Here is a 26131-nt window from a genome sequence, read left to right as displayed (position 1 = left end):
GAGATCGAGCCAGTGTGGACGCTGCTATCCGTTCAGATGTCTCTCATTATTAGCCTGTTTGATCGCACCCAAGAGGACACGTGTTTCTGCTTGGGCTAGCACAAAAAAAAAAAAAAAAATGTGGCCCTGTGTGCCAGTTTCAGTGGGCCCCCAATCCCCAATTCCCCTTACATCATATCAAGTCCTGTGTTTGAACACTACCAGTAGTAACATTAGTAATGAACTTTTTTTTTTTTTTTTTTTACCCCACAGTGCTACTTTTTCAAAGCAAATGATTTCTCAAAAGTAAATAATGCTTTATTTTACAGGTGGTTCATGGAAGGCTTATGAGAAATTGGGAACAGTAACTAAGTACATTTTACTCTAGTAGTGCTTAAATTGAGAAGCACCTATACTTTATTATTATTGTTATTATTATTATTATTATTATTACAACTACTTTCTATGTGAAGTCCACTACATTTCAGAGGGAAATATTGGATAATATAAACGAGTGGTTTCCAACCTTTTTGGTTTGTAACATCTTACAAAAAGCACTGTGTGGTTGGGGTTTTATTTCAGACATCTATGAGTTGGTAACAGCTCCACGAAATAGTGATTTCCCCTCTGAACTTCTCACATGGTTTCATTTCAATACATTTTCAAATGATTCAATATCTCACCAAAGAAAAAGTCCAAAAAAGCAGAACAATAACTAAAAACAGAGCTTTGTCTTCTTCCCTTTCCCATTAATAATCTCACACCCCCTCCGCATTTTGGTCGCCCTGTGTGTAAAACTGCAGAAAACTGTGATTCAAACTTTTTCCACCTCCAACAGCTACAACAGTTACATGCTGCTTATACACTGATGCTTCAGTGGTAGTCATCTAATGATGTCATGTATAATATGAATCAGTCAGAGGGACCAAACCAAGATTTTGACTTGTAATTGAGTATTTTTTCATTGCTGTATTGGCTCTTCCACTTAAATAAAGGATCTAAATTCTCTGTCCACCACTGGATATAGGATCCCGACTCAATAAAACATGTTTTACTTGTTTTGTGTCCCTTTGTGGTCATTTTGCGTCTTTCAAGTGAGCTCTATGACTTTCAAACAAATATAAACAGTTCAGTCACACAGAGACCCTGTCCCAGAGGTCCTCTGATCTCTCACACCGCTTGGGCCTGTGCCCAGTTCAGTAATCCATCCATGGGTTTGCTATTGCCTAATAATTTCTTGAAAAATTCCTGGAAAGAACCAAGTAGGTTAGTACTAATTGCTGTAAAAAGAAACTTGACACTGTTAGTTTCTTTAGTTCAGATTGTTGTGTTGAGTCGACGTCCAGATGAATTTCTATGAAAGAAAGAGCTTCATGTAAACTCTACTGATTATTTATCACTCAAGTATTTATTGTTGGAAATTCATTTATGCTAAATGGCACGTTGCTGTTTGCAAGTATTGTCCATGCATCTTTTAAAAGGATTTTTTAAAACTGCTACTTTTCCTCTAATTATCCTCTTTTGGCACCAAAATTAAGTTTTTTTTTGTAAGACAGTTCTGCCTGTAAGTTTTCTCTGAACATGTACCAGTACAATTACTGTGTTTTCTAATTCTGACAAGCTGTTGGTGTGCAATGTTATTGCAGGATCGAATTAAATCAAACTGAATTCCAGGCTTCCTGTGAGCCTTTCTCATGGCTGGGCCCTAAGAAGTAAGTTTCACTCCCCCTCACTACTACACACCTGCTTTTCTAATTGTGAGCATTCGGGTGCTGTCAGTACTTCAATTTTTCTTCACCTAAAGGGAGAGGAGACCTGACTGATCACACTGCCCACTACTAAGTGCTTCTCAGTAATCTAGGAGTTCAATGCAGTACTAGGAAGAATTAAAAGGCTGTGACCAAATCTTAGGCCCTCAGGAAAATACATGAATCATATTACCCAGTTTCACGGAACAAAAGCAGTAGAAAATTTAATTCAGTTTACAACATAATTATACAATCATGACAAGCTCCATTATCAGTCTTCACATGATTAATCCAGCATTTAATATAAAAAGCACATTCACACAAACACATACTGTATGCACACATTCTAACTACAATCTCACATAATAGCATGGACAAAACAATAGCATAATTCTTTTTAAAACAATCTGTACATGGTTTCCTCCTCCAATGAAAATTCATAATCTGGGACAGAGAAACCAATATCAAATGATTCACAGCGGAAAACAAAAACATTTACAGTACAGTTCACAGGTTGCCACAACTGCAGTTGTGCCTATTTAGACTTCCTTCGTTTGGCTTGGGTGGGGCTCGCTCCAGTTTCTGTTTAAAAGCGCATACAAGTGCATTAGGGAAAAAGGTAGTAATACATGTGTATAGCTTAGGTGCAGTGAGAGGTATTCTGTCTTTTAAAACTGCTTGTGTTTACCTTTTACAGCAGCACTGGTTCCAGGCCTGGCTGATCTCTTCCTAATGCCAGTGTCTGCTACTGGCTCCTCCTCCACCTCCTTCTCTGCCCGGGAGCTGCGTCTGCTCGGTCCCTTGGGCTTCTCCACAGCAGCTCTGGGAGGACCAGACAGAAAAACAACAAACGACAAGGAAGAAAGGACAACACACGGATGTGTTATTAAACATGCAGGGGAGTGAGTTAACGCTGCTCTACTCAGAGAAAGATATAATACCACTCAGGACTGCTGTTTTTCCTCGTCTACCACAGATACTGTCCATCTTCATCCCGACAGCATCCACTACGTCGACATGATCACTGCTTGTGTCTTTGCAGCGCAAACATGTTAAAATACATACCTTGGGACTAAGTTGATGGGCGTCTTTCTTTTCTTTGCCCATCTGTGATAGAAGTGGAAAAACAGCGGTAAACTATAAACTGTGCTGAACAAACATGGCTTCACTTCCCCACCATATTATGACAATCCCCAGGAAAAGAGATATGGCCATAAAGGTCAGAGGAGTAGTACAATGTTCTTTGTGATAGGCTGTTCTTTATTTAAACTTCTGACATGCATTAGTATATTTATATTATTGCATGCTAATCATACATACCAAGTGCTGAGGCCACGTGGCTCATTGTTTTCACCCCCTTGGCCAACCAAATGAACTCCCTGAGTTTCAGTAGAGTTAGAAATGTCTAAGCATTTCTCCTTCAAGAACACGGGTTTTAAGACTAGGCCAACTTTTCAGAGATCAATAGCAAAGGACACCTTGATAAACCCCAGCATGTTAAAAGCATTACACAGCTCATCAACAACACAGCAATTGAAAGAATACAAGAGTTATGAGGACTCTTACCCCTGCTCAGAACCTGTTGAGACCTCTTCTCCTGAATAGGACAAAGACAAGATTTATTTACTTCCAAGTGACTCATAAGACCATATGGAATTGTTCTTTTCTATTTAAAAGACAAGAGGAAAAGGATTAAAACACTTACCCGTCTTCTCGCTAGCAACAGGTTCCTGAGACTGTGGGACTTCGTGTTGAACAGGTGCTGGGGAAAATATGAAATAGTTCAACTGACACATTTCAATAGGCAAATTATTAGTAATTCATATGTATCTCAGGTCGCTCAACTAAAACTACATATAAAGTAGCTATGTAAATGTATGTTGGGTGTTAAGCAGGAGCTTTGCCTGCCCATCAGTTATCAATGGTTTTGCACATAGCAAGTGTTTCCCTTTTTAAACAAGATAAAAGTACAAAATATGCTTTGTAAAATATTCAAACCCAAGAGAGCTTGATAATTAAGGTTGCATGACACTAGAAGCTGCATAACATGTTATTATGTCATGTAACAACTAACCCTTACCGCAGCAGTGACACATGGTATGTGTAGTCATCATCTTGACCTGACAAAGAATTATTGCCAGAATATCGTTCTAATCCTGTTTACTTGATACATGTGGACATCCAGTGCTTTTTTTAAGCTCATAATTGTGTGTTTACCTGGGGTGGTCTGAGTGGTTTCATGAGGTGCTGCAGCTGGTGGCATGGGAGGCTCTATAGCTGGGGCGTCAGACTGAACTGGTAGAACTCCACTGGGGTTAACAACTGGAGAGGATGTGGTGGGGGGAACCTCCTGAACAGCTCCAGGTGCAGCAATAATTGGAACAATGGACGGGACAGGACTTTGCACAGGAGCAACCGTAGAGAGCAAGGTAGCAGAAGCAACGTCTGTGGTAGTACCAACTACAGTAACAACAGGAGCTTGAGAAGTTACGGCCTGGGCTGGGCTTGACACTGTAGCTGGTGCAGTAACTGGAGCCTGGGTAACAATCTGAGTAGGAACAGTGACTTGGCCAGGAACTGGTATTGGAGAAGAGACTGCGGGTGGAGTAATGTTGTTTGGAGCAACAGCAATTTGATGGGGAGCTGATGGTTCAATCTGAATGGCAGGACTAGCAGGGGGATGAAAGACCTGTGGTGGCACAGCCACAGTGGGCCCCTCTGCAGGCCTTTCTGCAGGGCTTTGCTGGGAGTCAGCTGAACCAGAAACAGTTGCAGCAGCCTGTGCAGGTTTACTTTTCACTTGCACAGCAGGAGATGGAGACATGGGGGTCTTTCGAATGGTGTTAACAACCCCAGGACTAGAGCAAGGAGGTGGAGAGGCCAGGGGTGGCTGAAAGGGAGATGATGCTGACGGGCTTGGATGGGAAGATGGCTGCTGGACCGGAGGACTAGCTTTCTGAGCAGAAATTGCCTCACCTAGATTTTCTTTTTTGAGAGCCCCTGAGTTAATTTGCTGAGGAGTTGTGAGAGTACCAATTGGAGGTGATGAGGACATAGTAGTAGCAATCTGGACCTGTCCAACAGCACTTCTTGCAGGCTGAGTGCTAGTCAAGTTAGCCCCCGAGGATTGGGTGGAGCTTGGGGCAGGAGAAAGTTGGATGTTTGTAGTGGACACTTGGATAGGCCCTACCATGGTTACTGCCTGTGATACCACTGTGGTATTGGGAGCCACAGGGGCACCCGGGACCTGGAAAATTGGGTTGATAAATACAGGGGTGGTAGCGATGAATTGAGGTCGGGGGACTGTCTGCTGCCGGATGTCCTGAGGTCTAATGTTCTTGTTAGGGACAGCCACCATGGTGGAGACCATAGATGTGGGTGCCTGGGGAGTGGGGGCAGAGGTGATGGGGTTAGAGGTGACAAACACAGTGATCTGGTTGGGGGAAATGGTGCTAGAGGAGGCAGGGATCTGTATGACTGAGTGAACACTTGTCACAGGTTTAGGACTAGGGTTTGGTTTTAGAGTTGAACTGGCTGGGTTTAGAGCAGAGCTGGAGATAGAACTGGTACTAACAGCTGAGGCAGAACTGCTCTGACCAGAAGTAACTGGGTTGGGGCTTACACTTACAGTGGTGGTATTAGTGTTAGTACTGAGGGTGTTACAAAGAGTAGCTGTTGGGTTTACGTTTGGACTGGGATTGACACCAAGACTGGAGATGGGGTTTTGAGTAAGGCTGGGTGTAGTATTGGAGTTCAAGATAGTGCTGGGGTTTGAGCTGGGAATTGAAGAAGGCTGCGAGTTAGGACTGCTGGTAGGTACTGGAACAGCAGGCCTGGGTTTAGCTTCTGATTCATTTATAGTGGCAGTAGTCGAGACAGAGGCTGAAACATCTGTACTCTGGGAATTACTGTGGAGTGGTCTGTCTGGATCCAAAGCAGACTTGGGACTGTCTTTTCCCATGACATCCCTAATAGGTACTTGCCGAACAGGCATGTTTGGGATACCTGTGTTATCCAGTAACTGGTTGAGGGAGGTTGGCGCTGCCCTGAGAGCATGTGATCCATCAGAGTCCTGCATAGGTGCCACAAGCGTTGTTTGCCTATCCCCTGCACCAGCCTGCATTTCCAAGTCAGGTTTAGGCTGCTGAGGCACAGGGAAACGAGGGCTTGTCATTCTCGGGGCTGATAACTCCCTCAAAGGCGGTGGGTGGGTTTGAGGCTGAGGCATCTGTCGCTGCTCTGCTGTCACCATTCCCTGACTTTCCCTGACTCCCTCAGCAGGGTTACCTTGTATCCCATGGAAGGGGCTCTGAGTCTGTTGTGCTTCTATGCCCCCACTCACTTGTGAAGGCATAGATATTGGACTTGGGGGTACTGAGGTAGGGCTTAGCATCATGGTTTGCCCCTGAGGGTTAACCAACTGCTGCTGGTGGGGAGGGCATGTGATGGCCATTTTTGTCCCCTTTTGTCTTCCTGGACTTGGGGTGGCTGACTTGCGACTAGAGGCTGGACTTGACCTCCGACTATTGCTAGGACTTGCCCTCTTACCCTGCCCTCCAGGTTGCTTGTCCTTATTAGCACCTGCAGCCCCTGCTCCAGTGCCAGTAGAGAAAGGCTGTTGACTGTTGTTAGTGTTATTTACACCTGTACTGCCATTGTTGTTGTTGCCTGATAGAGTTAAGCTGGGAGGGGCCTGCCCAATGGCTTTCAGAGTTGTTGGGTTAAGACCTTGCTGATCAAATCCCCTGTTTAGGTTAGGTTGCCTAGGAGGCAGAGGAATGTTGATTTTGGGAGGAAACAACCCTGCAATTGAAGCATTTAGCCTCTCAGGTGAAAGGTTGATTTCAGAGGGCTCAGTACTAGGTGGACGATTAGTGGGAGTGAGGGGATGGTGGTATGGCCTGGGGCTGGCTCTGTTAGGTGTTTTGGGCCTGGAGCTCTGTGAGGTTGTGGGGACATTAGGGAAATGAATGCCAGCCATGGAACCTCCTTGTTGAGGCTGAGTGGGTAACTGTTGCTGGGGACTGGCTCCAGTATGCGGGGGCATTGGTGATGGACCGGGGCCTTGCTTCATCATATGTGTGTTGGAGCCCTGATTGGGCATCATCTGTTGGGTCCCGTTTCCTGGCTGCACTGCCATTTCTGGGCCACCAGGCCTGTCCTGCTTTGGGTGGGCCCCTCCAGGGGCCTCCTCCGATCCAGTGCCTTGGGGACCCTGGCCTACATCGGGATGGGACATTCTTCGTGCAGTACCTGCAATCTATAAAGGAGAACGAATACAAATGGTATACAAACTAAAATTCAGATTCAGAGATGTGAATGTGAATATCATGTTTAGGTATGCCACAGCAGATGGCCCTCACCTGTGGGTTCACCATCAAGGGCATCCCTCTGGCTTTGTCAGGTGACGGTGGTACCCCTCCATGTCCTTGGAGACTGATCATTACAGGCATGTTGCTTTGCTGTGAGACAGGAAGCCTCTGCACCTCAGGTGGATTGCCCATGGCCCGAGGAGGGAGCTGGCCACCCGGTGGAATGGACATGCGATTTTTTGCCTGCTCCTGTTGCATCTTCAGCATCATCATCATCTGCTGCTGTTGCTAAAATGAAGATGAAGATTAAGTAAGAATAGATAAATCATTAAACATTGTGTTGATACAAACCATTGCCATTACTGTGAATAATGACAGTTTAATATAATAATAAAACAATAATAATGATAATAGTAATAATAATAATACCTGCTGTTGCAGGTGTGGCTGTTGAGTTTGTTGTTGTTGTTGCTGCTGCTGTTGTTGCTGCAACTGATGAGGGTGCATTTGGGGCTGTCCTTGACCTGAAGTTTGCTGCCCTGTCATTCCCTGCTGCCCTTGAGCATTCTGGAGACTCTGCATCTGCATCTGTTGCATCTGCTGCTGTTGCTGCATCTGCTGTTGCTGTAATTGTTGCTGTTGTTGCTGTATTTGCTGTTGTTGCATTTGTTGTTGCATTTGTTGCTGTTGCTGCATTTGCTGTTGCTGTATCTGCTGCTGTTGCATGTGCTGAATTTGCTGTTGTTGTTGTTGTTGTTGTTGCTGCTGCTGTTGTTGTTGTTGCTGCTGCTGTTGCTGCTGCTGTTGCTGCTGCTGCTGTTGTTGTTGTTGTTGCTGTTGCTGCATAAACTGCATGGGTACCTGCTGCAATACTCTCTGGTCTCCAGGTTGGCCAGGAAAACCTAGGTAGAGTGTAGAGAGGCACATATACAAAACAGATACAAGTACAAATATTGAAAAGTAAAGAATACTGGGAAGTTTCTACAAGTAAAGAATTAATTGCAGAAATCCATTAATTCTGTTTCAATTACCTGCAGGCCTGTTGGCAAAATCAGTAAGTTTTGGGCCAGAGTTGTCTAAGCCCAAATTCTGTTCACCACCCATATTTGGCAGTTCGGAATCCTCCATGCCAGCAGCCACATCAAGACCACTAAAAAAAGAGAACACAAATGGATAAAGCTGAGACAAAGAATTAATTTAACAGTGATTTAACTTATTTCAACTGTCTGCCATGGCAAAAGATAAACTAAACTGTAAAAAATACAAATTATTACCCAAGTCCCTCTACTTGCTGTTGCCCCTCTCCCTCTTTGGCCTTCTTCTTTCGTGCAGGTTTCTTTTTTTTGGGTTTGGTCTGATTGCCTCCCCCTGCTCCTTGTTTTCCACCTGGCCCAAACTGGCTGGCTGAGATATCACTCTGCAGCAAGTTAACAAGCAGTGGGCTAGTCAGTGTAACATCCTTGCTGACGGGAAAGCCACCTGGCTGTCCGCAGGGTGTCCCCATTGGGATCTGGCCTGGGAACTGTGAATTAAAGTTCATGCCATGACCTGCAAAGTGGCCGTTTCCCATCTGCATGTGCTGAGGGCCTCCCATCATGCCTTGCTGCTGCTGTGCCTGCATATCAGGGACCATCTGTTGTACCCCCAAGTCCCCTGTCCCATTATTGGGATCTCCCAGTGGATGTTGGTGCTGTTGGACAGCCTGTTGTTGTTGCTGTTGCAACATAGCCTGCTGCTGCTGTTTCTGCTGCTGCTGTAACTGCTGCTGTTGCAACTGTTGTTGGATAAGAGGGTGACCAGCAGGGAGTCTCATCTGTTGCCCATGCATGCCCATAGCTTGATTTGGATTGCCAGCAATAGGAACCTGTTGGGGCTGTTGCTGGTTCATCTGCTGGTGTTGTTGCTGCTGCTGCTGTTGTTGCTGCTGCTGCTGCTGCTGCTGCTGAAGCTGCTGCTGTTGCAACTGATGCTGTTGCTGCTGTTGTAACTGCTGTTGTTGGAGTTGAGCCATTTGCTGCTGCTGTTGCGGAGTCATCTGCTGTGGGCCAACCTGACCCTGGAACTGAGCCATGTTACCGGGAACGTTTGGAGAGGGGCCACGCAGCATCTGGCCAGTCATGACCCCAGCTGGAATCTTGCCTCCAAATGCTTGCTTGTTGCCCTGCATCTGGTTGGCAACCATTTGTTCCATCATGGAGTTTTGTTGCTGCTGCTGCTGCTGCAGGAGCATGGCCTGGTGCCCTTGGCCTCCAACCATCTGACCCTGCCCATGCATCACCCCCTGGCCTTGCTGAGGCATCATCTGCTTGGGTGGGGTCATTCCTCCTCTCTGCCCTTGACTGAGGGGCCTTGAGAGGACAGTCTGACCTCCACCCTGGCCTTGAACCATCTGGCTGGGGGAGGAGGACACAGGCTGGGCCTGATGCTGGAGGCCCATCATCTGGGTCTGGAGGCCAGGCTGTTGCTGGCCCATACTAGGCCCAGCAGTTGTACCAGGGGGCGGCCCTGCCATGCTACTTTGTACAGCCATAACATTGGGTTGGGCATGGGGTGGACCCTGCATTGAGTTTGGTGTGGAGGCTGATGGCTGAGCCCCTGATATAAAAGGGAGAGGGAAAATATTCAAACAAAATTCTTAAACTGGTTTCACTACAGGTAATAAGAAATTATGCCTTCTGCTAACCGCATATTAAGTCATGGCATGTCAGATAAGGCAACAGACATCAAAGTAGTGCCTCAAGTCTTAACACAACTTGTTGAGTTGAGTCTTAAAATATTACATCCTCTAAATCAATAAATTTGTGGCCTGTGACCTAGTGTAATATTTTCTTTAAAGGTCACTGAAATAGCATCAAAATGTCCCATCAGCCCCTACTTTTACTATAACCCTAAAGTTGTGTTTAATCTAACAATTCTGCAGTCCTGAAGGGTTTGTGTTATGGATGTTCCACTGACAGTGTTTACATTTGACTAATGCATTACCACTTGTGACAGAAACAGCATGAGTAATATACAAAATATTCTGATCACATTTAACTTAAGACTAGATAATGCAAAGAACAATAGTCCACTGTGGAATGTGTTTGTCTTATGCTACTTTATCTCAACTAGTCTATGGTGAACTCAAAGCACTACTGATTAAAAAACGCTACATTAAGCTGTGACAAAGGTTCATGTCAGTGACTTATATTGCCAGTAACCAGCCATCCCATTTAAGTTATGTATGTTTCCCCTAAGACACACCCCTACAAATCTGGAGTATTATAGACATTTTACCTGTATGAGTCATCGCTTGGCTGCTCTGTAGCTGCTGAGGAGCTCCTCCACCAGGCGTTCCTGGAGTGTTGGCACTCACCTGACCTTGGACAAAGTTTGGGGTTGGAAAACCCATGGGACGCTTCTGCATTCCTGTAATCAGTATTAATTGATTTTGTTATTGTAGAGTGCAACATTTCTGATAACTTCAACAGAACATACAGTTTTATGATGGTCAAAATCAACCTTTTTAATGTACATATCAATCTAATAAGAAACAGTTACCAAAAGCAACCCACCTGGGTGAACTTGGGCCCCAGGCTGTCCATGCTGGGGCATTCCCATGAATCCTTGTTGCATGTTACCTTGTTGGCCGAGAGCTGCTCTTCCTGGTGAACCAACACCCTGGGGAAAACCTTGTGGAGTTGTAGGTCTCTGAGCCATCATGGGAGGAGTCCCTGGTGAACCTTGCTGAAAGGGGGACGAGGAGGAACCAGGTGACTTGGCAGTAAGGTTGCCCTGTGGTCCAGAAGTTGGCGGAAGAGGTGGAGGGGGTCTAGGTGGTCCTGCAACACCACCAGGGCCACCCTGTGGGCCTTTAGGCTGGGGGGTGGCAAACTGACCCATTCCTGTCTGCTGTTGTTGCTGCAGTTGTCCTTGTCCCATGGCATTAAATACCTGCCCAGCTTGTTGGCTACCAAATGGGTAAGGAGGTGGAGGGTGGCTCGGTGTCTGAACTGTTGCAAGGGAGGGTGGGCGTTGAACCATTTGGGCTTGGGGTGGGGGCTTTCTCCAGGCAGGGCCTCCCTGGGTGGCTTGTGGCTGGAGAGAGGACATCTGGTTCCAGCCAGGAGACACAGCCATCTGGCCTGATGGGTTGAATGGAGGTCTAGGCCCAAGTTGGGAGAGCTGAGCTTGCTGTTGGGCCTGTTGCTGTTGGTGATGCTGCTGTTGAAGCTGCTGCAGTGCAGCAGGGTTGAGTGGCCTCCCACCTTGCAGAGCCTGCATGTGATGGGCAGCCTGAGGAGGCATGGGACCTGAGCCATGGGGACCAGCCTGTTGGTGTTGAAGCTGCTGTTGCTGCTGAACTGGCATACCTGGCATACCTGGCATCATTGGGTCCATCACATCTGTGAGCGAGGAAGATGCAGTTTTTCCATTACTGTACTGTCGAAGCCATAACATACTTAAAATTACTATGATTTCATCATTTGATGCACAAGAAATAAAGACCTGAACCTGTCTGTGAAGATGGTCTCGGAACACGAGGGTGCATCTGTCCACTGCTGCCTGGTACCATAGCCTGACCTGCCATGCCAGGCCCAGGGGGAACCATCTGTGGATTAGCCATCCTTACCCCTCCTTATGGAAATAAGAGCAGTGCATATGAAATCTTTATGTGCAAACAGGAAAAGAGCAAATATTTAAGTGACTAAACACTGAATAGTCAATAACTAAGTAATGCTTTAAGACATCTTTTTATTCCATGTCTTTTTGGACACATTTAACAATCAGTGTTTGCATACGTATTGTGCCTTTATCCAAAAACAACAATCACTACTTTTATCCAAAATTCAAGAACAGTTCCATTCTTGTTGCTACATAGTGACCATGTGTAATCAATTCAGTAAACCAATACCTGGCCCAGGCTGACCTGGAAAGCTGACATCCATCCTCATCTGGCCAGGTGCTCCAATTGGTCCATTCACTCTGACTTCTTGTCCCCTATTTGGTCCCACAGCCACATTGATGGCCCCTTCCCCTGAACATCAACAGAGCAAACATAAATATCTAACATCTCCAGGTCCAGTTTGTATCCTTTATCTTTAAATGCCACAGATGGAAAAAACAAACAAACAATGTTTCATGCTTCCTGTTTTCAAGTGATTGGACGTTTGAAGGCTGAGCTGTTACCTTCTATCTGCACAGACAGAATCCCCAGGTCTCTGAGCTGCTGCTGGTTGTTCTGGGCCAACAGTCTGAGTCGCTCAGCCGCATCCCGAGGAATGTTGAAGGTAACCCGCACACTGTTCCACGGCTCCACATGCTGTGGCTGTAGCCTCTCAGAGCCTTTAAGAGGGACAATATATGGATGCATATTGCAATTACAGAAAAAAGTCTAGACACTATAGGTTAGGGAAGTACAAGGAAAGGACGGAAATACAACATAAATAAGAGTTGCAAAAAGGACATACCCATATCAAGCATGTTAGGTATCCCACTGAGAATAGTATCAAGTTTTTGTGTGAAGTCCTCATCCTCCATATTCCCTTGAAAGGCAACAAAAACTGTAAAATCTTCTCCCGCCCCGCTGTTTTCTTCCATGCCATCTTGCTTGTTGACATTCTCCTCTAGTGTTACTGTGCTTCCATAGCAACTGTCAGCATCTTCTCCTGCATCATCCCCAACACCAGAGTCCCTGTCGGAATCATTATCTGGTTCCTGGCCCTCTGTCCTCTGGGACAGCTCAGGTGGAGTGCGTCGATGTGCCATCCTCCCCTCTTACTAGGAGTGGCGTTTGAACCGTTTTATGCTGAAATTCCACATGACAGAGACACAGATCACTACCCCACCTCATAAACCACTACTGCCCCACACTACTGCCACAATCAAAAAAAAACCACGGAGATGTCAGAGTAAAGAGGAAACAATGATTATCTGAAAACATAAAAGTTAGTAGATAAAAAATACAGGATTAATAGGTAGCTACAAGTTTTCAGTTAAACTGTGATCACTTCAAGCTTCATGTGCAACAAGATGATACAATCTTCTTTCCGTAAATCCACATAGTAAAGTAAATAAGATAAGCTAATGTTAACAACACATCTGTACGTTAGTAACATCACTATGACTGACGCTGCTATTCTTATGATAGCAGACGTGTCAAATGATTACAAAGGGGACTGTAGGTGGTCGAGATACTTAAATTGCTGCGCGATTTGCACTAATGTCAGACACACAGTAAATACACTGCCACAAACGATCGGCAGCTTGGTTAACATGATCGGCCCAGCAGTAACACGGGCCTTAGCGCAAACCTAAGCTAACGTTCAACACTCAAAATCGGCAGGGCGAACACCAATATTCCGTATTCTGTGTGAATGTGCATTTTCATGTCAGTGCAATAATCGCTTTTAACTCAAAATAGTATGTATCTAGCAGACATCGCGTTATGAAAGAGGATAAAATTAACGCCAAGGCGGTTCCTGCTTCTCCGCAGCTCCGGTTAGCAAACGCTAGCTACGTTAGCTGGGTAGCACTGCAGGTAATTCATAATGACTGCACTGGACTGCAACTCATTAGCTTCCATATTCCTTAGCTCTGGCGTGCTAAATATCATCAGCAGTAAATTACGAAGAAGAGAAGCAAAACCCTTACCACATATATTCATCTGAAAATAAGTTCAACCACTCGGCATCTGCTAGCCAGATTAGCTAACAAAACATGAATCACAAGCAAGTCAGAAATGTCGTCAAGTTTGCGGAACGAAAAATACTGTTTCCGGTATTTTTCAAAATAAAATCCCAATTGAGGAAGGCGTTGCAAGTTCCCTTTGGGTAAAACTCAAACAAGTCCAACGAAAACAACTGCAGTTAATGTTTCTTCCAAACATGTTAAATTCAACATTCTGGTTCTCACCATTATATTATCACAAGCACTTTTGTTTAAGCCTAAAGAGTTGTTTTGTGTTTTCTGAAATTAAGATTACAGATTTCTGTGGTCCTTGAAACCATGGATCCAACTCAAATAAACACTTGAGTCTAACTGGTTTAATATTCTATATAAATCAATGAAACTGGTGTTAATTATTTTTGGTTAAAACCCCCCCCCCAAAAAACAACAACAGGCTAATAAATTCCCAAATAAAATCCCTAAACCTATTATCTGGAAAGAGCAGGCTCATTTATTTTACAGGTCAGTTAATCCAATTGCAGATGTATAGAGGAACAAAGTGACATTTTCCAGCATTAGGATGTGTGCAAACACTTTATTTCTTGGGTTTGGACGGTGCTGATTTTTATTAAAATCAGATACAAATACACATGAAATCAAACATTGGGTGTTGTGCAAATGTGTGCCTTAAGGCATGGTACTCTACCATGAAGGAAACAAGTAACAACAGTCATATTGCACTGGTACCCAACAATGGAGACATTAAGGATAAGGAAATGTTTGATCTGTCAGTACTGCCCTTTCTGGACTTGCTTTAAACAATTTTTAGAATGCAATGCTTTACAAAAGCGGTTGGTTCTTACTTCAAATATAGCACCTAAAATAACACCAGTACACAAAATATACAAAATAAACATGACAGCCTTTTCTGGAATCTGCTTCTTGAATGCACTGTGTTACACCAGTAGAAATAATGTATGTAGCCAAACAAATATATTCATATAAAAATAGACAGATTACATTCAATCCATCTCTATAGAATCAGACTATTCCCATTCTAAAAACAAGTATCCCCGTTCTAAAAAAGCTTTAAATGAGAACAAAATCATGCAACAACTCAAATTACTTAAATTAAATATCTAAATACACTTATTCTACGATTAGTGATATTTAACACCTGTTAAAATGAAACAATTCCTCTTGTTGAAGGAAACCACTTGAGATGTGAAGGCCTAACCACATTTCTGTATGGATATATTGTGTAAATAATGTGTTAGTCTTAACATGGTCCCAAGGAGCCATTGATTGTTCACAACAGTTAAAACTCCAGCAGATGTACCAAACAACATCTAACCACGGTCACACACCATATAAAGAGCAGGTGAGTAAATGGTTTAACCTTGGTGTTGAGTTTAGATCATCCAGTTGTGAAAATGCAGGGCTTAATAAATATTATGACCCTCATTATTCCATGTGATCTTTCATGTTATTTGGAATAATGGTGAAGTGCAGTGAAAAACTGAAAAGCAGAAAGGTGGGTCAAATGCACTGAGAACCATGCAGGTGCTGTAAATAGTGCGGCATCATTGCTTTTTCCATATCTGCCCATTCTTACAGAGAATCACCATTAATTTACTTCAGAAACAGTTTCCTTTTCCTCACAACCACCAAGTAAATCCACCATAAACCTCTAAAGTTTTTTGCTTTCTTTAAGTGGAACTGAAATACAGATGTTAATTTATGAATACGCCTTGCATTGCTTCGTCCTGCTCTGCATAATATAGCCTGCAGACTTTGACTGATGCCATTAAGGGGATGGACATATAATTTCAACATTATCTATACACGGACTGAATATTACTTGAGGCTGTGAAAGAGAGAGAGCATTCCAACATTAGTGTGTGCAATGGTGCTCCTTAATAGTTTCCTATGTGTCAGCAAACAAATTTATCAATGGATCCCCATTAGTTTCCTACAAAGTCATTTCAGAGATGAATGTTTTTTTCTGTCAAACAACAGCACTTTGCTGTTAAATTCTGCACAGGTTGATGAACGTCCTCATTAACTGTCAGTCATAGTGTTACTCTTACCCCTTCCTCTTTATGTGAGACTATGGGGGGCACACTAGGGCATGTTGGACATAGTGAGGGCTGAGGCATCAGTGCTACGGGGATCCTTCACTCCAATGATGAGGTCATTAGTTCTCCGGGTGCCCTCCACCAATGACAGAACATTTATCCTCTCAACTTTGTGACCTTTGGCCTGTAGCAGCTCCACATCTTCATCTAGAAACTCAGCTGTAGTAAAATAGAAGGAAGTGGGAGCGGTAGGATGGTCTGAGGTTAGTGGGAAGAATGAACAATGAAAAATAGCACTTGCTGAATAACACTACACTTACACCTGTTATTAAATGTAATGTTGATCAAGTAATGGAAAATACACAGCAGGCTTAACAATCACAGTATGTTCAGATTGTGTGTCTATGAGGACTTTCAGTCATGCAAGTATGTATACCATGTTTTAAAACCCAGCACATGTCCTATAGCCTTGACTTAGAATTTAGAGAGCTATGATCAGATTATGTTTAGATCACAGCCAGATCCAAAACTAAAGATCGAGTAACACTCTGATCTTTGCTCTGCACTGGATCACCTTTCTAATGAATCAGAAACTGATATTTATCATTCCTGGTGCCAGCAAGAAATGTGAATTTTGCAATATGGGTTTTTGCAACATTTACAAACTTAACACTTATGCTGCTTCCCACAAAAAAAATTGCTGGCTCATCTTTTAACTGCACAGGGGATTCATAACATTATACTGTAGCATGACAACCCTTCAGTACACGTTATGCCATGTTTGTTTTTTATGAGGTACTTCCTGCTTTCCCACTGACTCATTTGCTTTGCATAGTATACACAAAACTGTGTAACTATGTAAATTGGTCCAAGGGCACAAGTGGATAGGAAAGCAGAACTGTAATTTGAAACAAAGTCAAACACTCAATCTGCCCCCAGTTTATTTTTTAAGGAACTCTGTCATGTTAGCACCAAACTACACAATAGATTGATCAGTTGGAAAAACTCACAGTCCACCAGGAGGGTGTTGGGCTGCAGCTGTGGGTGGAGTCTCCCATATGCTAAACTGTCACTCATGTTTTTACGTGAAGACAAAACATTCATCAGCACCTGCGAGGGATCAGAAAACACAATTGATATACATAGAATAATACAAACACATAAATCCATCTATCCATCTATTTTCTGCTGCTTATCGGGTCGGGTCATGGTGGTAGCAGGTTAAACAAGGCAGTCCTGACATCCCTCTTCCCAGCAACATTTTCTTGCTCCTCCTGTGCCATTCCCGGGCCAGAAGACAGATATCATCTTTCCTGTGTGTTATAAGCCTACCACGGGGTCTTCACCCCTACTCTCTACTAATTGGATGTGCGTGGAAAACTTCCTGCTCGGATACCCCAACCACCTCAACTGCTTCCTTTTGATACTAAGGTGCTGCGGCTCTACTCCGAGTTTCCCCTGGTTGTCTGAGTTCCTTAACATATCTTTGAGCATGAGCCCAAATGGAGGAAATTCATTTTGGCCTCTTATATCCACAATCTCATTCTTTTGGTCACTACCCAAAACTCATAACCATAGGTGAGGGTTGGAACATAGATCAACAGGAAAACTGAAAGCTTTGCCTTACAGCTCAGCTCCCAGTTCACCACAACGGTCTGGTTCAATGCTCACATTACTGCTGATGCTGCACAAATCTTTGTGTCAATCTTTCACCCATTCACAAGATTCTACGATATTTAAACTCTGTCACTTTGGGTAGCAACTCACTCCCAACCTGGAGGAGTCAATCCTCCATTGGCTGCAGAGAACCATGGCCTCAGGCTTGACAGGTGCTGACTCTCATCTGCTCCTTCACACTCAGCTGCAAACTGCCCCAGTGAGGGTCACAGTCTCTGCTTTGTACATAAATTAACTGCAGGGCCAAACAAAAATGCTTTTCTAGACAGGATTATTCACATGCTGACAAACATTTTATGATAAATCATGAATGTAATTAATGCTTCCAGTATGTCAATAACCTGTGTAATTCCACTGAGAGCTTTCTCCCCATTCGAAGATCCAACAGCCACATATGTGCCACATAACCCCACAGCTGGCCTCACGGCTGTTGGCATCAGGAAGGACATGGGCCTCTTCCCAGGTTGGAGGTTGTTGTGCTAGAGCAAACATGACAAAACACCATGAGAACCAAGAGAAGCTATAATGAATCTTTAAATGAGAAATTAGTTAATAATAAGTCACAATTACTGGGTTAGGCGAAGAACTCTGTGTTTTATTTGGCCAGGAGAAGTCCAGGATCTGGCTGTTCAAAAGGATTCCTGTGGGAGTCACTATCCCACTGCCAAATGGTTTGTTTAGAGAGCTACAACAGCCAAGAATAAGAAAAGGTCTTAGTTTAAATTTTCCAGTGATATCAATTCACTCTTAACTATCACAGGGATATGCTTAAATAGACAATGTGCTATAGAAGCTCAGTGTAAGCTTGACATACCTCATGACTGACACAATATGGTCATCTGGGCCCATGACCATGACCTGGGCAGCTGTTGCACCCTTCTCCAAAGTAAATGATTGCGTGTAATGGCTGACAGGGAATGCCTGAGAGTCATTGATCATATGGCGGAGTACGGAGGCCTGTGATTTGCTGGGAGATGGAAACAAAGGGCAGGGTTCAATGAGCATGCCTCACTGAGTTAGGATGAATATACACATTATATATCTAAAGACAATGAATGATCTCTACCTCTGCATCTTGGTGACAATTTCTGACACAGAAGTGTCATACATAGGGTCTCCCAGCCCACTAGCCAAGGCCAAAGCTATCTTCACAGACTGAGAAAGTAAAACAAAATTAACACAAATGTCACATTAATTACTGAATTCGATATACTATTTATGGTGAATAGTGACGAAGCAGTTATTACACTACCTCTGCAATCCAGTGGTAGGTGCTGTTCCTGGGAACCTGGCTAGTGATGTTGTAGCCTTCCAGGATGTTGAGAGCAGTGATTAGGGCAACGCCAGCATGTGGGGCTGGGGCCGCCATCACATGATGTCCTTCAGAAACAAATGTAATGATTTATATAAATAACGACAGAAATGCAGTGTACAAAGTATAAAGCAAAGGAAAATTACAAAACCTCAACACTGCACCATCTGTACTTGGTGTACCAAAGAAAGTATACAGTAAAACACAGCTATGAAAAAAATTACAAAATGTTCATCAAACAATTACAGAAACACAATGATATATGCAATGTATAATATATGACAAAAGTAGAACAATGTGAGGAGAAAGAAAATTTAGATACACAGCCCACACAGGATGTTTGTCATGTCAATTATATTTGCATTTGGGTCAACAACAGCCCTTGTAAACAAAATATTCAAGTGTGCAGGTGTGTACTGTTGACACACTTCACCTTGTCAACATGCATGTGTCTTTGGTCATTATTAAGTATATATTTGATGGACATACTTTATTAACAGGAACAATAAGAGAGATTATTCAGGTCGAGTTAAGTTATGCTAATGTATCTGAAAATTGAAATTGCTGAGTGTTAGAAATACTTGGTAATCTGGCTGGACACTAGACTCATTTTACAGAACCATGTGGAACACCTGACAAGCAAACTGAAAGTCAAAATTGGCTTTTTGTAAGGAAACAAATCTTACTTCTCTTTTGCAAGTCTGAAGACCATTGTGCAGTCTAGTTATATGTCTGCTCTTGATTATGGTGATATCCTGTATATGCATGCCTCTCTCTCCTCCTTAATGCCTCCTGACTGCGTGCTTTTTCACAAAAGATTAGTCCTCACCCACCCTTGCATCTTGTATGAAAAGGTGTGATGGGCCTCCTTAACAGACAGAGGGGAATTGCATTGCATGTTATTTATCTATAAGGCTCTACTGCTCTCTGGTCTCATATTAACACAGTACGAACAATGTCAGGTCATAGGATATCTTAACCTTAGCTGAACCACATTTTTAAACTGAGCTTGGGATAACTGGGTTCAGTTACAATGCTCCATACACATGGAATGAGCTGCAGAAAACTTTGAAACTGAAATGTTTTATTTGACTTAAGGATTTTAAAAGACTGTACTCAGGAATTCACAATTCCACTTCTGACTGCTTTTCTCAGTCTTTTCTCTGACTCTTCAAACTGCTTGTACATGTTAATTCTTTTGTCTGTTCATATTTAAACTGTATATGTTTATTCTTCAAAGAGATCACACTCTCAATGAGACATTCTGTTTAAATAAAGCATTACATAAATAAATAAAAAATCTAAAGAGGCTTTTACCCTGATAGATGATCTCTGCTGGCTGCTGTAAGACTGTGCTGTAGTTTCCAAAGTCATCATCTGTAAGGACGCCTCCTTTTGCTTGCACCTATCAAAAATGCATAGTGAGTTTAAATCTAAAGATAATATCTTTACAGCATGACTTGTCAACTTGTCATTGACTTGTTATCACTGTCATCACTAACAGCAATTTAACAGTTTAAAATGTTTCAGTCATTTGAAGTTACTACTTAATTTAGCAGACTCCCAAATGTATACATAGTCAAATAACACACAGTGAATCTAAATGACAGTGGTGTTTGTAGTTAAACACTGGTTTAGTTGTGTGTGACTTAAAGTTAGAACTTAAAGGACAATGACTGGGTCCCTTCTTTAAAAAGACAGAGACTGAAATTTGCAATAACCCTCACAATATTAAGAGTGAAACTGTCACAGCCTGGGGTAAGACAGATTACAGCCCAGTTCCTTTTGAACTTTTTATACTTGATTACTGTATCACTGTACTGTATTTGTGTTCTGTCACTATGTTGTTGCTAAATACCAAATATTGCTGAAACTCTGCAGTAGGGAATAAATCTAAACCACTTAAATCATTTTAAACAATATGAAAAAGAAATTCTATACTTGGTTATATTTTTAGAGTCACAAACAAACCAACACAACAACATCTGAAATAATATAATAAAATAATAATAACCTATTATTTTGATACTGATGACAATACCTGGTCACATGTGCGAAGAACAGACAATTACGTAAGCTGACTTTGTTTGTGCTGAACTCCATGTTAACTACAAAACTCTTTTTCAAATGATATTCCATACTTGATTTCAGATATCATTTTGTGAGATTACTTTAACTAATAAATATCTTTTAATCGTGAATTTAGACCTCACAATTATGAGTAAAAACTGCAATTACAAGTACTGACTTATTACCACACCCTATCCAAAATGTAAAAAGCTGAAGTCAAAGTAAAACAGGGACTTAGTGTGAGGGGTACGTGACTCCCCGTGTAGACAATACAGAATTCATGAGTCCTTATATAATCGTAGATGGAGATGGGGGAAAAAATTCTTCCTTACTGCAGCCACCATCTCCTGCGTCAGGTTTGCACTGTAGAATTCCGATATCCCCTTAACTGCAACAGCATCCAATATGGATGCCAAATCAAGACGTCTGGTGAATAATCCAGAGAGGGGAGCCTGGCCGTTGGGGAGGAACAATTCCCGAAAAGCATCTGAGATGTTTTTGTCCTTAACTTTAGCCAGAGCTTCAGCTAGGGAGAGAGAGGACAGAAAGATAATATCATCCAGTTTTTATATGACTTTCGTTCATGTTGTTGAGGAGCAATAATTGAGGCTGTGAGATAATGCCTATGTGTTTTTAATCACAGGAGCAGTGACAAAAGTGAGAGTAACTTCACCCAGTGATTTCTACTATATTACACTATACTTACCTAAGTCATGGGTTACATTAAATCCATTTCTGGCCACATCTGCTGCCATGGTAACCACATCCTTCCATGGCATCCTGGGGAAATCAAAAGGTTATGTAACTTTGACTTGGTTATAAAACTCATACATAGAATCTGAACTACTCATTTTAAAAGAGATTATTTTGCCAAACTGGTAATCCTCAATAGGCCATCATAACATTTAATCTGTATGCATGGATCAAACTAGTTAGATAGTGCTGTAACATCACCCACTGCAGCTGAGGCACAAGGACAAAGATAATGACACAGCAGAGTAATTGCAGCCCAACACTCTGGCTAAAAAAAACATGTCTTTTCTTTTAACACAGCTGGTGATACTTTCACTATGAAATCTTACTCTCTTAGTTCTGGACATTGAAACAAACACAGGCTTTGTCTGAGCTGATATAAATATCAGCTTTTGCTATTTTTGTCTCAAAAGCATTAGACAAAATGAAGGAAAAAATATACTCCATTATGTTTTATTTATAAAGGGCATTTTATACACAGGAGTGTCATTAAGTGAAACAAACAATATGAAAGAATGAAAGAATGAAGAAGATGAAGCCAGTGCAAGGAATGTAATTATTGTTGCCCTACCTGCCATAGAGCTGGTGTGCTTGATGCATCCCACTGAGCATGCCTGGTACTCCCACCAGCAGGCCAGGCTAAAATGCAACAAGAAAAGAGTGCACATGTTAACCCCTGTACGTGACAATAACAATTAGACTGTGTTCCGCTCTCTTAATAAACTGTAACAGGTATGAGAGTACTCTTGAATAATGCCCTACATTATGATCAAGGTTTGTCTGCATCATCTCTTCGTGGAGTGCAGATGGTGCCGTCTCTCTGAAATCGATGACCCGCGTTTCATTTTTACGGATGTCATGTACCAGCATAACCCCGCCACTGTATAAAACATGAACAGAGCCTTAAGTTGTCTTCTTATTTATTTCCAGCCAAGTGTAAGAACCTCAGTGGTATTCCTGTTTAGAAGAAATTAATACGTTTTCTATCACTCACCCTCCTATACCAGAGGTGTGAGGGTGGACAATTCCCAAACAGAGGGCAGCAGTGATGGCAGCATCAACACTGGACCCCAGCTTTCCCAGAACATCAAAGGCAAGAGATGTACACTGGGCCACATCTGTCACCACTGCTCCCTGGTTAAAGACCTTGCAATAAACAGAAGACCAAAGACAGAAGAGAGAGACTGTTGGTTTGTCTTTGAACTGACTTGGGCTTCTGTAAGAGGAGACAAGTCAAATCACCCATAATCGCATAATCAGTTGAGAAAACAACACCATTGCTACATGGTTACAAAATCACACCTACTGGTAACATGCACACACACGCACACACACACACCTACCTGTGGGTCTCCAAAGTAGATCTGCATGATGAGAGCTACAGTGACTCCTGTAGCAAAGGTGAGACAGGCTGTGATGATGACTGTCAGTCCATCTCGCTGGCAAGCGCAGTCTTCTGTGAAAGGGTCTTTATTGGTCTCCTGCAGGGATACAACGTCATGGCTGGCCAGGTCAGAGGCTGAGGAAGGGAGTCGCTGGAGGCGAGCTGACTTCAGAAACAAATCTGGGTCTGCAACATGCAGCACAAACCAAAAGGTTTAGACTAAACTGGAAAGAGCAGGGCAACCACGATTTTTGGTATGTTATGTTGAATATGTTCCCTCACATCAAACTCCATTCAAAACAACAACAAATTTCTGGGTTTTGCATATATGTAATCAGCAAAGTAGCATCTATGTAGTTCAAATTTAAACTGAAACTATTAGTTTACTATTGAGGGTAGCTATTCCCATAATCAGTTAATACTTTATAATTTAATTATCATTTAGATAAAAAAAAATCTCCAGGTTTTAAATAGTTAGTTGGACAAAACCAAGACATTTGAAGACATTGTCACGGCTCTAGAGAACTGTGATGGACATTTTTCACAATTTTGGGACAATTCATAAACTAAAGAATTAATTGAGAACATATCTTTATAACAAATGTAATCATTAGTTGCAGCCCTAGTTCAAATTTAACCTTTCGACATGATTTGAACAGTGAGAATAATGCCTCAAGAGTTAAATGACAAACATGATGAGTCCACACTCAGAAACCTTAAGACATTTATCTGCTGTGTTTGTGTTTGCAGAATAGTGTCTAACTGACCTGTATCTTGCTCACTCAGGACGTTGTCATCATCTTTGCGAGATTTGAGGGTGTTTTCCCCAGACATCACATCGTCCTCCGGCAGCCTGGGGAAGCTGGTGATGCTCATGTAGTCCACAGGAGAATAGGCACTCCCCAGGTTTGTCTCCGGATTTGCGTCTTTATCCGCCACACATCCACTTGGGTACCCTGCCACGATTTCAGGAGCAGGACTGTGCATGACTACCGTTGGTCTTGCAGTCACACAGTTAACCTATCTTTATGTTGAGGGTGTGCAGCAGTTAGGGTATGACATTCATACTTCCAGTCACATCTGTTTCTTGTCTGGGATGCTCTGATACACACCTGCCACTGTCATCCGGGTGAAAAATTCCTAAAATAAACCTATATGAACCACTAGTGTTGCTGTGCTGTGCTGAAGAATGACTTCATCTGATTGATGGGGTCTCTAACATCCCATTATATCACAGTTCTGCTACAGGGATTTGTAGTTTTCTTGTGTGACACTGGCACCCTTACTACAAGATCACTGCAGTCGCCTCCTCTTAAGGAACATTGCTGGTAGGCCAAGACACGGGTGTGTAGCTCCGATGATGATGCATTTTTCCACTCATGTAAGCTGCCACCTGCAGAGGTTAGCAAAGCATACAAGTTAACTAGCACTCCTTTAAGAAGCATTTATGTAACCACCGAGGTAATATCCTTCTCCATTTAACACGCAGTGTCATTACACTGAGCAAACACAGCCTACAACAAATATTGACATGCGACAATATGTCTACCTCTTTCTGTCTATGCCGCTGAAAAGCAATTAACTTTACTGGTGGTTGGTTATATTTTGAAGCAGCAGTATTTTTACCGTGTAAAACTCAACCCCAGCGGCGCTTTGTATCTGCGTGTCCTGTTTCTCCACCGCGCTGTCACAAGCTAACGCATCTTTTTTGTTGACTCTCCACGAACAACGCGACTACAGAGACCTCGAAGCTAGCTTAATGTTACTTACCGGTGTAAAATATGTGTAGTCACATAAAAATCATCTTCAACGGTGTTATTGTGTGGTTGTTTTGTTGTTTTGTTTTTAATAAACACAGGGCAGGTGAGGGGAGTGCCGCTCTCCCCCGTCACCAAGACGACAAGAGCTCCTGAATCACGACGCCGCAGCGCAGGGAAGTTCGCTTCACATTGCAGCTCCGCACAGCCCGCTACGGCTTGACATGCAAACCGGCTTAGCAGGAATTCAGGTACATATTTTTGAACACCTCTTGAAGGATATTTTTTTGTAAAGAATTTACATGAAAGTACAGACATTCAGAAAGGAAATGCGGCTTCTGGCTGAATTGCCGTCTTGGTGCCAATATCAGACTTACTTCATGGTAGGTGGCGTGGAGGGCCACTAAATCTCCTGTACACACACAGCTGATGACAAAATCCCCTTTCAGCACAGGTGCTTCAAGCCATTTCCCGTTTGCTGTTACTGGTAGGCAAAGGGAAGACTCACCTAGGAGGCATGTCCTCCAAGTTTCCCCGTTAAGGATTCTTGAAACTGGTGAACCGGATAAACAGGTTATAGCAGGTCTGCAGAATACCTGTTCCAATTACAAACTTTCTGTGCCTCCCATATTCACCAGGGGGTCTCAGGGCACAACACATGTTTCTTCACAACACATGTGTTGTATTATTTCCTCAGGCATCAACCAGTACTCCAGTGCTAAAATGATGAGTCGATTGACAGAAAATCAATTGCCAGCAATTTTGGTAATGGTTTTGAGGCAAATGTTCACTAGTACAGGTACTAGTACTAGTGCAGGTTTTCTAGTTGTCAATGAAATTCAATATGCCTTGCCTTCATAAGCTGTATTCTTTTCTTGTTCCCCAGCTTTTAAATGTGTGGCAGAAGATCAAACAATACTCAACAGGAAATTATTTTACTTGCTTCAGTCCACAGAAATGTCAGAAGGGACTCCTCTGCTGCAACAATACACGTTATTCTTATGCTGTATTTGGTTCAATTAAACTTGATCACCCTTTTATAGCTACATACATAATTTAACATCTTCTCGTTGTTTGTTTACCTTTATTTCCTCCCTTCCTCAAGTTTCAAGTCTAAGACAATGAGTCCATATTTTGCACCACACCCACATTCAGTCCACATACTGTTACTAATACAGTCTATTACCACACCCGTCTGTTCACCTCTTCCCTTTGTTGCACACAGTAAACTTCCTCCAGCAGTCATGCCATCGCCTTCAAAGTCGACAGTGGTGGAATGTAACCAAGTACATTTACTGAAGTACTGTATTTAACTACAGTTTTCTTTACTTGAGTATTTCAGTTCTAGGGTGCTTTATACTTCTATTTCACTAGATCTTGAGAGGTAATATTGTACTTTTTATTCCACTACAT

General features: G+C 42.7%; 2 protein-coding genes across 10 annotated transcripts; both read right to left on the bottom strand.

The window, feature by feature from the left end:
- Nucleotides 1-1924: 1924 nt before the first annotated feature.
- On the bottom strand, nucleotides 1925-13801 carry ncoa6 (nuclear receptor coactivator 6). Of its 5 annotated transcripts, none has more exons than XM_071476426.1 (17): nucleotides 13673-13801; nucleotides 12490-12827; nucleotides 12209-12364; nucleotides 11934-12056; nucleotides 11534-11656; nucleotides 10594-11424; nucleotides 10316-10447; nucleotides 8314-9634; nucleotides 8071-8189; nucleotides 7469-7941; nucleotides 7091-7327; nucleotides 3945-6987; nucleotides 3433-3489; nucleotides 3294-3324; nucleotides 2793-2834; nucleotides 2416-2549; nucleotides 1925-2309 (listed from the first exon to the last, which is right to left on the bottom strand). In XM_071476426.1, exons 2-17 carry the CDS (start codon nucleotides 12785-12787, stop codon nucleotides 2263-2265), a joined length of 7167 nt encoding a protein of 2388 aa, XP_071332527.1. In that variant the 5' UTR covers nucleotides 12788-12827; nucleotides 13673-13801; the 3' UTR covers nucleotides 1925-2262. The 5 variants fall into 5 exon arrangements, with proteins under 5 accessions (XP_071332527.1, XP_071332528.1, XP_071332529.1 ...); XM_071476427.1 differs by having other exon boundaries at nucleotides 11949-12056; XM_071476430.1 differs by lacking the exon at nucleotides 1925-2309 and adding an exon at nucleotides 3048-3106.
- Nucleotides 13802-14262: 461 nt separating this feature from the next.
- LOC139620670 (glutathione hydrolase 7) lies at nucleotides 14263-25239 on the bottom strand. Of its 5 annotated transcripts, none has more exons than XM_071476433.1 (17): nucleotides 24588-24727; nucleotides 24074-24354; nucleotides 23729-23985; nucleotides 22921-23147; nucleotides 22572-22723; nucleotides 22340-22457; nucleotides 22149-22216; nucleotides 21531-21604; nucleotides 21157-21350; nucleotides 20072-20159; nucleotides 18695-18822; nucleotides 18509-18597; nucleotides 18257-18409; nucleotides 18013-18127; nucleotides 17784-17921; nucleotides 16776-16875; nucleotides 14263-15984 (listed from the first exon to the last, which is right to left on the bottom strand). In XM_071476433.1, the coding sequence occupies exons 3-17, from the start codon at nucleotides 23946-23948 to the stop codon at nucleotides 15812-15814; spliced, it is 2037 nt and encodes a 678-aa protein (XP_071332534.1). In that variant the 5' UTR covers nucleotides 23949-23985; nucleotides 24074-24354; nucleotides 24588-24727; the 3' UTR covers nucleotides 14263-15811. The 5 variants fall into 5 exon arrangements, with proteins under 5 accessions (XP_071332534.1, XP_071332535.1, XP_071332536.1 ...); XM_071476434.1 differs by having other exon boundaries at nucleotides 23729-23917; XM_071476435.1 differs by having other exon boundaries at nucleotides 23729-23917; nucleotides 24248-24354.
- Between the last annotated feature and the right edge of the window lie 892 nt (nucleotides 25240-26131).

The sequence above is a fragment of the Trachinotus anak genome, unplaced genomic scaffold (genome assembly GCF_046630095.1).
Source record: "Trachinotus anak isolate AG129_WGS33_773 ecotype Australia unplaced genomic scaffold, CSIRO_AGI_Tana_v1 ptg000004l, whole genome shotgun sequence".
NCBI classification, from domain to species: domain Eukaryota; kingdom Metazoa; phylum Chordata; class Actinopteri; order Carangiformes; family Carangidae; genus Trachinotus; species Trachinotus anak.
Note: the sequence above shows the minus strand (reverse complement) of the source record. Positions and strands in the feature narration are given on the sequence as shown.

Excerpts from the sequence above, each read along its gene's own strand:
- ncoa6 (XM_071476426.1), bottom strand. The coding sequence starts at position 12,787 with ATGGCACATCGACGCACTCCACCTGAGCTGTCCCAGAGGACAGAGGGC. Across the intron at positions 10,448-10,593 it reads TGGGGCCCAAGTTCACCCAG|GAATGCAGAAGCGTCCCATG; the intron begins GTGGGTTGCTTT and ends TACTGATTACAG. Across the intron at positions 6,988-7,090 it reads CCTTGATGGTGAACCCACAG|ATTGCAGGTACTGCACGAAG; the intron begins GTGAGGGCCATC and ends TCTCCTTTATAG.
- LOC139620670 (XM_071476432.1), bottom strand. The coding sequence starts at position 23,948 with ATGCACAGTCCTGCTCCTGAAATCGTGGCAGGGTACCCAAGTGGATGT. Across the intron at positions 22,458-22,571 it reads CACACCTCTGGTATAGGAGG|TGGCGGGGTTATGCTGGTAC; the intron begins GTGAGTGATAGA and ends TGTTTTATACAG. Across the intron at positions 18,598-18,694 it reads CCTACCACTGGATTGCAGAG|TCTGTGAAGATAGCTTTGGC; the intron begins GTAGTGTAATAA and ends TTACTTTCTCAG.